At 45.2% G+C, this 13,131-nt stretch overlaps 1 protein-coding gene across 1 annotated transcript in view; it reads left to right on the top strand.

Moving 5' to 3' along the window:
- LOC143955184 (uncharacterized) overlaps nt 1–13,131 on the top strand; it is a 230,861-nt gene that overhangs the window by 126,268 nt on the left and 91,462 nt on the right. The window contains exons 18-25 of the mRNA XM_077465275.1: nt 1,014–2,212; nt 5,245–5,316; nt 10,989–11,127; nt 11,244–11,341; nt 11,456–11,587; nt 11,695–11,836; nt 12,072–12,169; nt 12,286–12,429. Coding sequence (XP_077321401.1) covers nt 1,014–2,212; nt 5,245–5,316; nt 10,989–11,127; nt 11,244–11,341; nt 11,456–11,587; nt 11,695–11,836; nt 12,072–12,169; nt 12,286–12,429 — 2,024 coding nt within the window. The remainder of the gene's footprint in view (nt 1–1,013; nt 2,213–5,244; nt 5,317–10,988; nt 11,128–11,243; nt 11,342–11,455; nt 11,588–11,694; nt 11,837–12,071; nt 12,170–12,285; nt 12,430–13,131) is intronic.

Raw genomic sequence — 13,131 nt, 5'->3', positions numbered from 1 at the left:
CAAATGAGGAGGAGATACTGTACACCATATGAAAGGTTTATCTCCATTCCTCAATATAACGTCATGTTCCCAACAAATGAGGAGGAGATACTGTACACCATATGAAAGGTTCATCTCCATTCCTCAATATAACGTCACGTTCCCAACAAATGAGGAGGAGATACTGTACACCATATGAAAGGTCCATCTCCATTCCTCAATATAACGTCACGTTCCCAACAAATGAGGAGGAGATACTGTACACCATATGAAAGGTCCATCTCCATTCCTCAATATAACGTCACGTTCCCAACAAATGAGGAGGAGGTACTGTACACCATATGAAAGGTCCATCTCCATTCCCCAATATAACGTCATGTTCCCAACAAATGAGGTGACATGAATAGAAGCTCTTTTGGAGTAACAAAGAAATGTACCCAGCATGTCATTGTTATTTTGGGTGTTGTAAGGGGTTCACTTCAAGATTAGAGCTGTAAAACATCACCACTCGCTTTTCCTTCGTTTTAGGGCTGGTTTTGCCCATTTTTATTCAAAAGAAAGTTCAACAAATACAGCAGATTCCCTCGCAGGGGTATTCAACATTCCAGTTCTGCTACAGAAATAAACAACATTCTGTCTGCTTGGCTAATCACCGCAGATCTCCTGCTCAGGCCTTGTCCTGTCTTCCACAGACCAAACGCTCAGCAACTCCGTTCTTATCGCTAGCAGCCTCGTGCTGCACTGGCCCCCACCTCTCCTCTAGGTGGAGATCCTCCTGGGCCAGAATTCCTATCTGCCGGGGTGGAGCTCAGAACCTTGGTCTGGTCATTACATAAAGCCTAGAACACAGCTGACCAATTAGTGTACTGGCTGTTCACTAGACCTGGACCCCGGCAGGGTACCGCCCTGCTACAGTGTTTTGTTTCCATGAACTGTTTTCTTTGTAAAATTTATGTTACAATTGTACCCAGTCAAAGCCAAGAACTCCAGTTATTTGTGAACTACTGATATTTTTTTACACTTCTTTCCAACAGATGGATGTGATGTCAGGAATTCCTCGGAGAGACGTCTTCTATTATCTGCTGATTGTAAGTCAGAAGATAATGTCATCACACAGGATCCTCCAGGAGGAAATCCAAATACACAAAATATACATCACAGACCTTCCTGTCCGGAGACATCAATGGATCCCTCTGATCAGGGGGAATCTTCTCATCAATCACATACTATGATTGGAAATATCCATGTAAGATCTCACACTGCAGATCCATCAACAGATCCTTCTAATCCCGAGGAAACTTCTCATCAATCACATACTATGATTGGAAATATCATCAAATTACATAAATCCTCCTTACCCCATGAAGGAGTTCACAGAGATAAGAATCTATTCTCATGTTCGGAGTGCGGGGCGTCTTTTGCTGAAAAAAAATTCCTTCTTTTCCACCAGAGAATTCACACCGGTGCCCTTCCTTATTCATGTTCAGAATGCGGGAAATGTTTTGCTTTTAAAGGAGACTTAGTAATACATCAGAGAATTCACAAGGTCGAGTGTTCTGTGTGCGGGAAATATTTCCTAAAGAAAACCGATCTTGTTAATCATCAGAGAATTCACGCGGGCGAGCGTCCTTATTCGTGTTCAGAGTGCGGGAAAACTTTCGCTAAAAAAGGAGTTCTTGATAAACACCAGAGACTTCACAAGGATGAGCGTCCTTATTCATGTTCAGAGTGCGGGAAATCTTTCATTAAAAAAGGAGCTCTTGATAAACACCAGAGAAGTCACACGGATGAGCGTGCTTATTTGTGTTCAGAGTGCGGGAAATCTTTCATTCAAAACGGAGACCTTATTAGACATCGGAGAATTCACACGGAAGAGCGTCCTTACTCGTGTTCAGAGTGCGGGAAATCTTTCACTCGCAAACAGAGCCTTGATCAACACCAGAGAATTCACACGGGCGAGCGTCCTTATTCATGTTCAGAGTGTGGGAAATCGTTCACGTATAAAGACGTCCTTATTGCACATCAGAGAATTCACACTGGTGAGCGTCCTTTTCCATGTTCAGAGTGCGGGAAAACTTTTAGTCAAAAAGGAAGCCTTACACAACACCAGAGAATTCACACGGGCGAGCGTCCTTATTCATGTACAGAGTGCGGGAAATCTTTCACTCAGAAAGGAGATCTTGGTATACATCAAAGAACACACACCGCACAGCGTCCTCCATTGCCTTCGGACTGAGGAAAAAGCTTTACAGATCAAAGAAGTCTACTTAGTCAACAGAGGAAATGCCGATTCTTTTCACCAATGTACGATTTCTTTTTTACTAGCGGAACTTATTGATACATAACACAAGTGTAGGAAGAAAATATTTTGTTTACAGTGCACATCACATGGTGTTGATATGATAGTTCTATATCCATGAGGATTAAATGAAAGTAATTCAGTCCTCCATATACACAATATTACCAAAAGTATTAGGACACCTGCCTTTCACGCACATGAACTTTAATGGCATCCCAGTCTTAGTCCGTAGGGTTCAATATTGAGTTGGCCCATTCTTTGCAGCTATAACAGCTTCAACTCTTCTGGGAAGGCCGTCCACAAGGTTTAGGAGTGTCTATGGGAATGTTTAACCATTCTTCCAGAAGAGCATTTGTGAGGACAGGCAATGGTGTTGGATGAGAAGGCCTGGCTCGCAATCCCCGCTCTAATTCATCCCAAAGGTGTTCTGTCCGGTTTGAGGTTAGGCCAGTCGAGTTCCTCCACCCCAAACTCGCTCATCCATGTCTTTATGGACCTTGCTTTGTGCACTGGTGCGCAGTCATGTTGGAACAGGAAGGGACCATCCCCCAAACTGTTCCCACAAAGTTAGGAGCATGAAATTGTCCAACATGTCTGATATGCTGACGCCTTAAGAGTTCCATGCACTGGAGTTCACTTCACGGATGAGTGAGTTTGGGGTGGAGGAATTTGACTGGCCTGCACAGTGTCCTGACGTCAACCGAATAGAACACCTTTGGGAGTGCAGACTGGGAGCCAGGCCATGCTCGTCCAACATCAGTGCCTGACCTCACAAATGTGCTTCTGGAAGAATGGTCAAACATTCCCATAGACACACTCCAAGTCTGTAGGTATGTAAAGGCAGGTGTCCCGAAACTTTTGGTAATATGGTGCAAGCCAGCACTGAGCCACCCCAATTCTTGTATAGATAGCCATGTAAATAGTCAAATCTGTGGATAACAAACTAGCAATTGTGACAATACAAGGACAACATTTTATCGATACATGACAAGAAACAAGCAATTGTAGCAATACATTGGCAATAAAATGCAGGTATAATAACTGAAGCTCAGTCTGTCTTTTCTTTTTGTCTTCTGCTGAATGTACTGTATATGGATCTAACCTACTAAATGCAGAAAGGATCACTGTAAAAAATGTGAAAAAAACCGCACACTTTCAATGGTAGAAAGTGAAGAATCTTCTTACAGAGATGGTCAATGAAGATGCACTTTGCTCATTGGAAAGAATGTTCCTTTCAATGGTGGTCAGTTGGGTAAAATCACCCTTATAGTAAACGCATTGGAAGAAGTTGGCAAAAGAAGTTACTGCGGATAGTGAGGAGTAAGCTGTCAAATAACAATGGGTGAGAACTGCCATAGAATGTAGTGTGGATGATGGGGGGGGGGGGGGGAGATCTGTCGGAGAATGTAGTGTGGATGGTGGGAGGAGAGCTGTCGGAGAATGTAGTGTGGATGGTGGAGGAGATCTGTCGGAGAATGTAGTGTGGATGGTGGAGTAGATCTGTCGGAGAATGTAGAGTGGATGTGGAGGAGATCTGTCGGAGAATGTAGTGTGGATGGTGGAGGAGAGCTGTCGGAGAATGTAGTGTGGATGGTGGAGGAGATCTGTCGGAGAATGTAGTGTGGATGGTGGAGGAGATCTGTCGGAGAATGTAGTGTGGGTGGTGGAGGAGAGCTGTCGGAGAATGTAGTGTGGGTGGTGGAGGAGATCTGTCGGAGAATGTAGTGTGGATGGTGGAGGAGATCTGTCGGAGAATGTAGTGTGGGTGGTGGAGGAGAGCTGTCGGAGAATGTAGTGTGGATGGTGGAGGAGATCTGTCGGAGAATGTAGTGTGGATGGTGGAGGAGATCTGTCGGAGAATGTAGTGTAGATGGTGGGGGGGAGAGCTGTCGGAGAATGTAGTGTGGATGGTGGAGGAGATCTGTCGGAGAATGTAGTGTGGATGGTGGAGGAGATCTGTCGGAGAATGTAGTGTGGATGGTGGAGGAGATCTGTCGGAGAATGTAGTGTGGATGGTGGGAGGAGAGCTGTCGGAGAATGTAGTGTGGATGGTGGAGGAGATCTGTCGGAGAATGTAGTGTGGATGGTGGAGTAGATCTGTCGGAGAATGTAGTGTGGATGGTGGAGGAGATCTGTCGGAGAATGTAGTGTGGATGGTGGAGTAGAGCTGTCGGAGAATGTAGTGTGGATGGTGGAGGAGAGCTGTCGGAGAATGTAGTGTGGATGGTGGAGGAGATCTGTCGGAGAATGTAGTGTGGATGGTGGAGTAGAGCTGTCGGAGAATGTAGTGTGGATGGTGGAGGAGAGCTGTCGGAGAATGTAGTGTGGATGGTGGAGGAGAGCTGTCGGAGAATGTAGTGTGGATGGTGGAGGAGATCTGTCGGAGAATGTAGTGTGGATGGTGGGGGAGATCTGTCGGAGACTGTAGTGTGGATGGTGGAGGAGATCTGTCGGAGAATGTAGTGTGGATGGTGGGAGGAGATCTGTCGGAGAATGTAGTGTGGATGGTGGGAGGAGATCTGTCGGAGAATGTAGTGTGGATGGTGGGAGGAGATCTGTTGGAGAATGTAGTGTGGATGGTGGAGGAGATCGGTCGGAGAATGTAGTGTGGATGGTGGAGGAGATCTGTCGGAGACTGTAGTGTGGATGGTGGAGATCTGTCGGAGAATGTAGTGTGGATGGTGGAGGAGAGCTGTCGGAGAATGTAGTGTGGATGGTGGAGGAGATCTGTCGGAGAATGTAGTGTGGATGGTGGAGGAGATCTGTCGGAGAATGTAGTGTGGATGGTGGAGGAGATCTGTCGGAGAATGTAGTGTGGATGGTGGAGGAGAGCTTTCAGCTCCTCATTGAAACATCAAATGGAACTTTAGGATTGAGTGTTTACATTGTAAGCCCTGCGAGTATTTTTTCAATGTTATTTATACAGTATATTAACATAGTAGACTACAGTATTTATATTCAATTAGAAATCTCACTCGGAATACACTGCCAGAATGTTCAAGGTGAGAGATGAGTTGCTGGATCTGGTAGCAGAGGAGGTAATAGGAGAACACTCCCCACCGTCAAGTCTGTCCTTTTCCTCCATAGTCATGTTTGCTATGGTTTATTGACCAGATACATCCTAAATATTGATACATTTATGCGACTTTCCATGCGGATCCTCTGGTGTATAGACCGCATACATCCTAAATATAGAACCATTTATCCAACAATGACTGCTGCTATGTGCCGCCATCTTGGATGTGATGTAAGCACACTCTAGTGACATTCTATATCAGTAGTTCCAAACCTCAGTACTCGTGTACCCCCAACAGGGCATGTTTTGTTGTATCTCCCTTAGATATAATAGCTTTCATGAATACTAAACCAATTACATCGATTTAAACCTGTCCAAGGTGAAGGAAATCCAGAAAATATGATCTGTTGGGATTAATGGAGGTTGAGGTTGGGTAGAACTACTCTAAGCCCTAGTACACACGATCGGAGATTCCGACAACTAAATTCGACGGATTTTGTCAGACGGATTTTGTCTGAAACTGTTGCATACACACGGTCGGACGAATTTGTCAGAAAATCCGATCGTTCAGAATGTGATGACGTTATTTTGTTACAACGGGACTATGTTCAGGCTAGTAGCCAATAGCTTTGATGTAGGAATTTGATCTGAGCATGCGTGGCACTTTGTCCGATCGGAATTCTCTACAAACGATTGAACAAAGTCCGATAGGATCATGTTGTCAGAAAATTTTATAGCCCTGCTCTAAAACGTTGTTGGCCAGATATTCCGTCGGAAACAGTCCAATGGAGCCCACATACGGTCGGATTATCCGACAACACGGTCCGATCGGACATTTTCCGTCGGAATCTCCGACCGTGTGTACAAGGGCTTACAGTTACATGTCCGATCGGAATTCTCTACACATGATCGGAGTATGTCAGATCGGAGCATTTTGTCGGAAAATATTTCCGGCAAGTTGGAAAATTTGGTCCGACGAATATTCCGACGGAAACAGTCCGATGCAGACCACACACAGTCGGAATATCCGACAAAACGCTCCGATCGGACACATTCCATCGGAATCTCCGATTGTGTGTACCATGGCTTATGCAGGCCATACACGGTCGAATTTCGAATGAATTTTCTTTTCAAAATCAGAAAAATCGTTTTTTTTGTGATCGGATGATGCCATCATTGATTTTCGAAATTCGGCCGACCAAGCCTTCAATTTCACCTCATGTTGCTACAGAAAAGAATTTTCTTGGCTGGGAATCTTCTTTTCTCTCCGTACATTTTCTTTTATCTCCGTACATTTTCTTACGTTTCTCGCACGATTCTCCCATCATTGATCAGAAAATCGTTCGTTTTTCTAAAAATTACCAACATGTCCGATTCCTCAAATTTTATTTCCGCACGAAAATCGGCTGTTGCTGCAGCCCACTAATGGTGCGAAATTCATACGAAAATTCTTAGATACGATTTTCGAAAGAAAATTCTTTCGAAATTCGAACCGTGTATGGCCGGCATAATGCCGGCCATACACGGTTCGAATTTCGAAAGAATTTTCTTTCGAAAATCGTATCTAAGAATTTTCGTATGAATTTCGCACCATTAGTGGGCTGCAGCAACAGCCGATTTTCGTGCGGAAATAAAATTTGAGGAATCGGACATGTTGGAAATTTTTTGAAAAACGAACGATTTTCTAATCAATGATGGGAGAATCGTGCGAGAAACGTAATAAGAAAAGAAAATGTACGGAGATAAAAGAAAATGTACGGAGATAAAAGAAAATGTACGGAGAGAAAAGAAGATTCCCAGCCAAGAAAATTATTTTCTGTAGCAACATATGGTGAAATTGAAGGCTTGGTCGGCCGAATTTCGAAAATCAATGGTGGCATCATCGGATCACAAAAGAAACGAATTTTCTGATTTTGAAAAGAAAATTCGTTCGAAATTCGACCGTGTATGGCCTGCATTAGTCTTTAGTATCCTTCTGCTCTCATCTAAGCCCTTGTACACACGGTCGGACATTCTGACAACCAAATCCGTTGGATTTTGTCCGAAACTGTTGCATACAGACGGTCGGACAAAGTTGTCGGAAAATCCAATCATTATTTCGTTACGATGGGACTACATTCAGGCTAGTAGCCAATAGCTTTGGTCTAGGAATTTGATCTGAGCATGCGTTGCACTTTGTCCGATCGGAATTCTGTACAAACGATTGAATAAAGTCCGATAGGATCATGTTGTCTGAAAATTTTATAGCCCTGCTCTAAAACTTTGTTGGTCAGATATTCCGTCGGAAACAGTCCGATGGAGCCCACACGCGGTCGGATTATCCGACAACACGGTCCGATCGGACATTTTCCATCGGAATGTCCGACCGTGTGTACAAGGGCTTACAGTTACATAAAAGATTACATAGCGGGGTATATCTCCCAACTTAAAAATTCTAGTAAGAGGGGTACCAAAGGGAGAAGAGGATCTGTGGTGCTCCTGCAGCCAAAAGTGGGGGTATTTAGGTTACACTGAATGCTGGGTGTGGTATAATAGAATCTGAGCCTACTTGTGTATGCACCACACGTGTATGCCATATTCTTTCTACTCACAGAATACTCCGGAGTTGCACCCAAGAGTGGAATTCTTGCTTATATGCCCCCCCCCTCTGGTGCACCTTTTTTTTTTGACAGGTCCCCATTCCCACTTCCAGAGATGTGCCTCGGCCCGATCTCCCGGAAGTTCGGCCCCCCTCCTCTTTCCCCCGCCGACACGGGCCAATTAGAAAGCGCAGAACACTTCGCTCATGCACAGTAGGGAACCAGGAGTGAAGCCTAAAGTCTTCACTGCCTGGTTCCCTTACCAGGAATGGCGGTAGGGTTAGGGTTGCCACCTCCTCCCTATAAACCCAAACACATATGAATTACACAGGTTCTGTGGCTGATTAAGGTGGTAATTAAACTCACTTAGTGCCTTACCTGCATTCAGTTAGCCACAGAATCTGTGTAATTAATGGGTTCGGGTTTAAAGGGATGAGATGGCAACCCTAAATGGAGGCGGCAGCACCTGGGAGTCGATCCGAAGATCAGCTGAGGTGCCAACATTGCAGACTCTCTGGACAGGTAAGTGCCCTAATATTAAAAGTCAGCAGCTACCTCTTTAATTACGGAGGAACAAATGAGAGCCTTAGAGACACATAAACACACAATGCACGTGTATATAAAAAAGAAAATGATGTAAAGGAAAAACGTGGCAAATAATTGCCATACTTTATTTTTCTGTGCTTTTACCAGCAATTTTTTTAAGATGGTCATCGGATCTGGTGATTCTTATTTTTTTAACCATTGCAATGTTATCTTATAATATTCACATACTAAAAATAGACGGGACTCCCCCTTTAAGTACTTCAGATCCACGCTGTAGCATAGAGTAGTATAGTAATAGTATAGAACAGCCCTCAAAAATTATACTCGTACACTCGCATTTTGCGAGTGAATTTGGAGGGCTGGTGAGAAGGGCTGCCTGGGAGACAGCGGGGACGAGCACCGCAGATCACAGAGGGGAAGAGAAGAGAGCCGCCATTGGATGATCAGAGCAGGGAACATCACAGCTTTGTTTCAATAGCTGTGTGTGGTCCCCCTGCCGTGCGCGGTCACATAAGCCCCTCCCCTTGTCTGGGACTTTGATAGACAGTCCAATCCTAGGATGGGTGACATGTATCAAAGTTCCCCGGACGAGGGGAGGGGCTTATGTGACGGCGCATGGTCGGGGAACAACACACAGCTATTGAAACAAAGCTGTGATGTTCCCTGCTCTGATCATCCAATGGCGGCTCTCTTCTTTTCCCCTCCACAGGTAGGCTGTACATGGTGGACACAGGCTGCACATGGTGGACACCGGCTGCACATGGTGGACACAGGCTCCACATGGCACACAGGTTGCACATGGTGGACACAGGCTGCACATGGCGGACACAGGCTGCACTTGGCGGACGGCGGACACAGGCTGCACATGGCGGACACCGGCTGCACATGGCGGACACAGGCTGCACATGGCACACAGGCTGCACATGGTGGACACAGGCTGCACATGGTGGACATAGGCTGCACATGGCAGACACAGGCTGCACATGGTGGACACAGGCTGCACTTGGCACACAGGCTGCACATGGCGGACACAGGCTGCACATGGCGGACACTGGCTGCACATGGCGGACACCGGCTGCACATGGCGGACACAGGCTGCACATGGTGGACACAGGCTGCACGTGGACACCGGCTGCACGTGGTGGACACCGGCTGCACGTGGTGGACACCGGCTGTACGTGGTGGACACAAAAAAGACAATCACCAGCTTCTGTTGAAGGGACATTAGTCCCGAGCAGGGAGAGGTGAAGCTGCCTCATATGTGCCCACAGTGTCCACCAATCAGTGCCCACCAGTACATCAGTGCCACCTATCAATGCCCATGAGTGCTACCTATCAATGCCCACCAGTGGTGCCAATCAGTGCCACCTATCAGTGTCGCCTACAAGTGCTGATCAGTGCCCATCACTGCCACCCATTGGTGCCCATCACCACCCATCAGTGCCACCTATTAGTGCCACCTATCAATGCCCTTCAGTGCCACCCATTAGTGTCACCAATCAGTGCCACATCTCAGTGCGTACCAGTGCCACCTCATCAGTGTCGCCTATTAGTGCCCATCAGTGCCGCTTTTCAGTGCCCATCAGTGTTACCTTATCAGTGCCCATCAATGCAGCCTATTGGTGCCCATCAGTACAGCCTATTGGTGCCCATAAGTGCAGCCTATCGGTGCCCATCAGTGTAGACTCATCAGCGTACCTGTTTGCAAAATTATATTAACAAAATCTAAAACGTTTTGTGTTTGTTTTTGTTTTTTTAATCTGTATGTTTAATTTTTTTTTAACAAAAAATAAAAAAAAACTGAGGTGATCAAATGCCACCAAAACAAATCTCTATTTGTGGGGAAAAAATGATAAAGATTTAATTTGGGTACAGTGTTGTATGACCGCGCAATTGTCATTCAAAGTGTGACAGCGCTAAAAGCTGAAAATTGGTCTGGGCAGGAGGGGGGTTTAGGTGCCCAGTAAGAAAGTGGTTAATGACATTACTCTCAAGGTGGAGATCTTTTCGAATTATATTGAGTGGAACACGGAGACTGTGTGATTGTATAGACACAGGCAGTGATGCCACAAATGTGGAGGAAGTGATGTCAAGTACAGACAGGAAGTGATGTATTAACAGGAAGTGATGTAGGGGACTGAAACGAAGTTCTGGGTGAGAGGTGAGTTATGAGGAAGTAGAGAGAAGACTTTGGAGGGTTGCGACTAGAGGACATAATGTGAAAGAAGATGGTCGGAGGGAGGGAGAGGCAAAAGAGGGAAACCTATAGGGTAAAATGTGTGATCTGCTTGCAGCCTTCTGTCTACTGTAGCTCCTCCTATTTGCTTGACTTTCCCGCCCCTATTTCCTGATTCCTGGTCACATGCTTCCTGTGACATCACAGAGCAATCTACAGGATGGGAACTAGCCGATACTGACTTTGGAGCTCTTAAAGAGAAACAATTATGAGAAGATTCTAGAAGTCACCTACAAGATCATTGAGCTGTTGGATGAGAGAGATGAGCGGTGCCGGGAATTCTGGGACATTATCCAGTAACAGACAAGGGATGTGTCTGGATGGTGACTGTATCATTGTGTGTGTCAGGTTCCTATAAGGTGTCAGGATGTCACTGTCTATTTCTCCATGGAGGAGTGGGAGTATTTAGAAGGACACAAGGATCTCTACAAGGACGTCATGATGGACAATCAGCCGCCCCTCACATCACCGGGTAAGAGGAGACTTTATTGTAAAGGAGAGAGCAGTACGGAGGCTCCACCTAGATCCCCCATCATCTGATAAACACATAGAAACAATGTATTCAGTCAGTGTGTGTGTTTCCTACAGATGGAGCCAGTAATGGGAACCCACCAGAGAGATGTCCCCGTCCTCTGTATTCCCGGGATTCCACACAGGAAGGTCACACCATCCCTCACCATCATCAGGTAGGTGGGACTGATCAACTAGAACTCAAAAATAATAATTTTTGAAAGTACATTTTTTTCTATTTAATTTCTTGCTCCTTTTTACATACGCATTCTATCATATTTGGGGTTTAGGGCAAAGAACTGAAAAACGTCAAAGCTGAGATTAAAGAGGAAGAAGAAGAGATGTTGATAAGTGGAGCTCAGCAGTTTATTGGAGGGGCTGGTCCTCTGCATTCCCAGAATTCCTATTCCCACCATGATCAGGTAGATGGAAAGAACATAAAAGTGGCTTCAGACCGTATGAGATTAAATTTTTCACTTAGCCTATTGATCCTCATATTTTAAAGTTTTCTTTCTTTCTGTTGGTTTAGCATGAAGAACAGATGTATGTGAAAGATGAGGTTAAAGAGGAAGAAGAAGTGATGACTGTGATCAGTTATCAGGAGTCAACGGAGGAAGTTGGGATGATGGTGACAACTAAAAAAGAGGAATTTTCTCTAGATATCAGGACAGGTGAGTAATTTTTTCAAATATATATGTTGACTATTGAAGATATGTAGACCTTCACATCTGGTAATATGTTCTCTACAAGCACGTCATGATGGAGAATCAGCCGCCCCTCACATCTTTGGGTAAGAGGAGACTTTATTGTAAAGGAGAGAGTAGTGCGGAGGCTCCACCTAGATCCCCCATCATCTGATAAACACATAGAAACAATGTATTCACTCAGTGTGTGTGTTTCCTACAGATGGATCCAGTAATGGGAACCCACCAGAGAGATGTCCCCGTCCTCTGTATTCCCGGGATTCCACACAGGAACATCATAACTATTTACACCATGATCAGGTAGATCAAACTGAGCAACTGGAACTCAAATAGAATTCTGCACTTTGAGATAACAACATTCTTCTGCCAGCTCATGTTTCTTTTTACATACCCATTCTATCATATTTGTGTTTCAGGGTGAAGATCTGAAAGGCCTCAAAGTTGAGGTTAAAGTGGAAAAAGAAGACCTGTTTGGAGGTCAGCAGTCTACGGAAGAGGGAGGTCCTCTGTTTTCCAGGGATTCTACACAGAAAGATTACACCATCCCTCACCATGATCAGGTAGGTGGGCTCAGTGTAAGGAACACAGAAATGGTTCTGAATTTGTTGGATGCCATTCTTCTACTTGTTTTTTTTTTTTATTGCTTAACCTCTTGCTGCCCAGCTGCTGTGCATCTATGGCAAAGGCAGGCACATTCACGTTTATATATGTGACTGTCTACTTCCGGGTCAGTGCGTACATGTGTTCCCTCTGCCGACCCTTATGCCGCGTACACACGATCGGAAATTCTAAGAGAAAAAGTCAGATGAGAGCTTTTGTTCGGAAAATGCGACCTTGTGTGTATGCTCCATCGGACTTTTGCTGGCGGAATTCCAGGCAGCAAAAGATTGCGAGCAGGTTCTCAATTTTTCAGTTGGAAAAAGTTCAGATCGGAAATTCCGATCGTCTGTAGCAATTCCGACGCGCAAAATTCCTACACATGCTCGGAAACAATTTGACGCATGCTTGGAAGCACTCGTACTTCATTTTCTCGGCTCTTCGTAGTGTTGTACGTCACCGCGTTCTTGACAGTTGAAAGTTCAGCGAAATTTTGTGTGACCCGTGTGTATGCAAGCCAAGCTTGAGCGGAATTTCGTCGAAAAAACCATCGAAGATTTTCCTACAGAAAATCCGCTCGTGTGTACGCGGCATTACTGTGATTGGACACAGCAGGAGTTTGGCAGCTGATATCAGCCAATAATTTTGGCTGAAGTCAGCTGATC

The sequence above is a fragment of the Lithobates pipiens genome, unplaced genomic scaffold (genome assembly GCF_037356315.1).
Source record: "Lithobates pipiens isolate NorthernLeopardFrog02 unplaced genomic scaffold, aLitPip1_a1.2 Scaffold_35, whole genome shotgun sequence".
Taxonomy (NCBI): Eukaryota; Metazoa; Chordata; class Amphibia; order Anura; family Ranidae; genus Lithobates; species Lithobates pipiens.
Note: the sequence above shows the minus strand (reverse complement) of the source record. Positions and strands in the feature narration are given on the sequence as shown.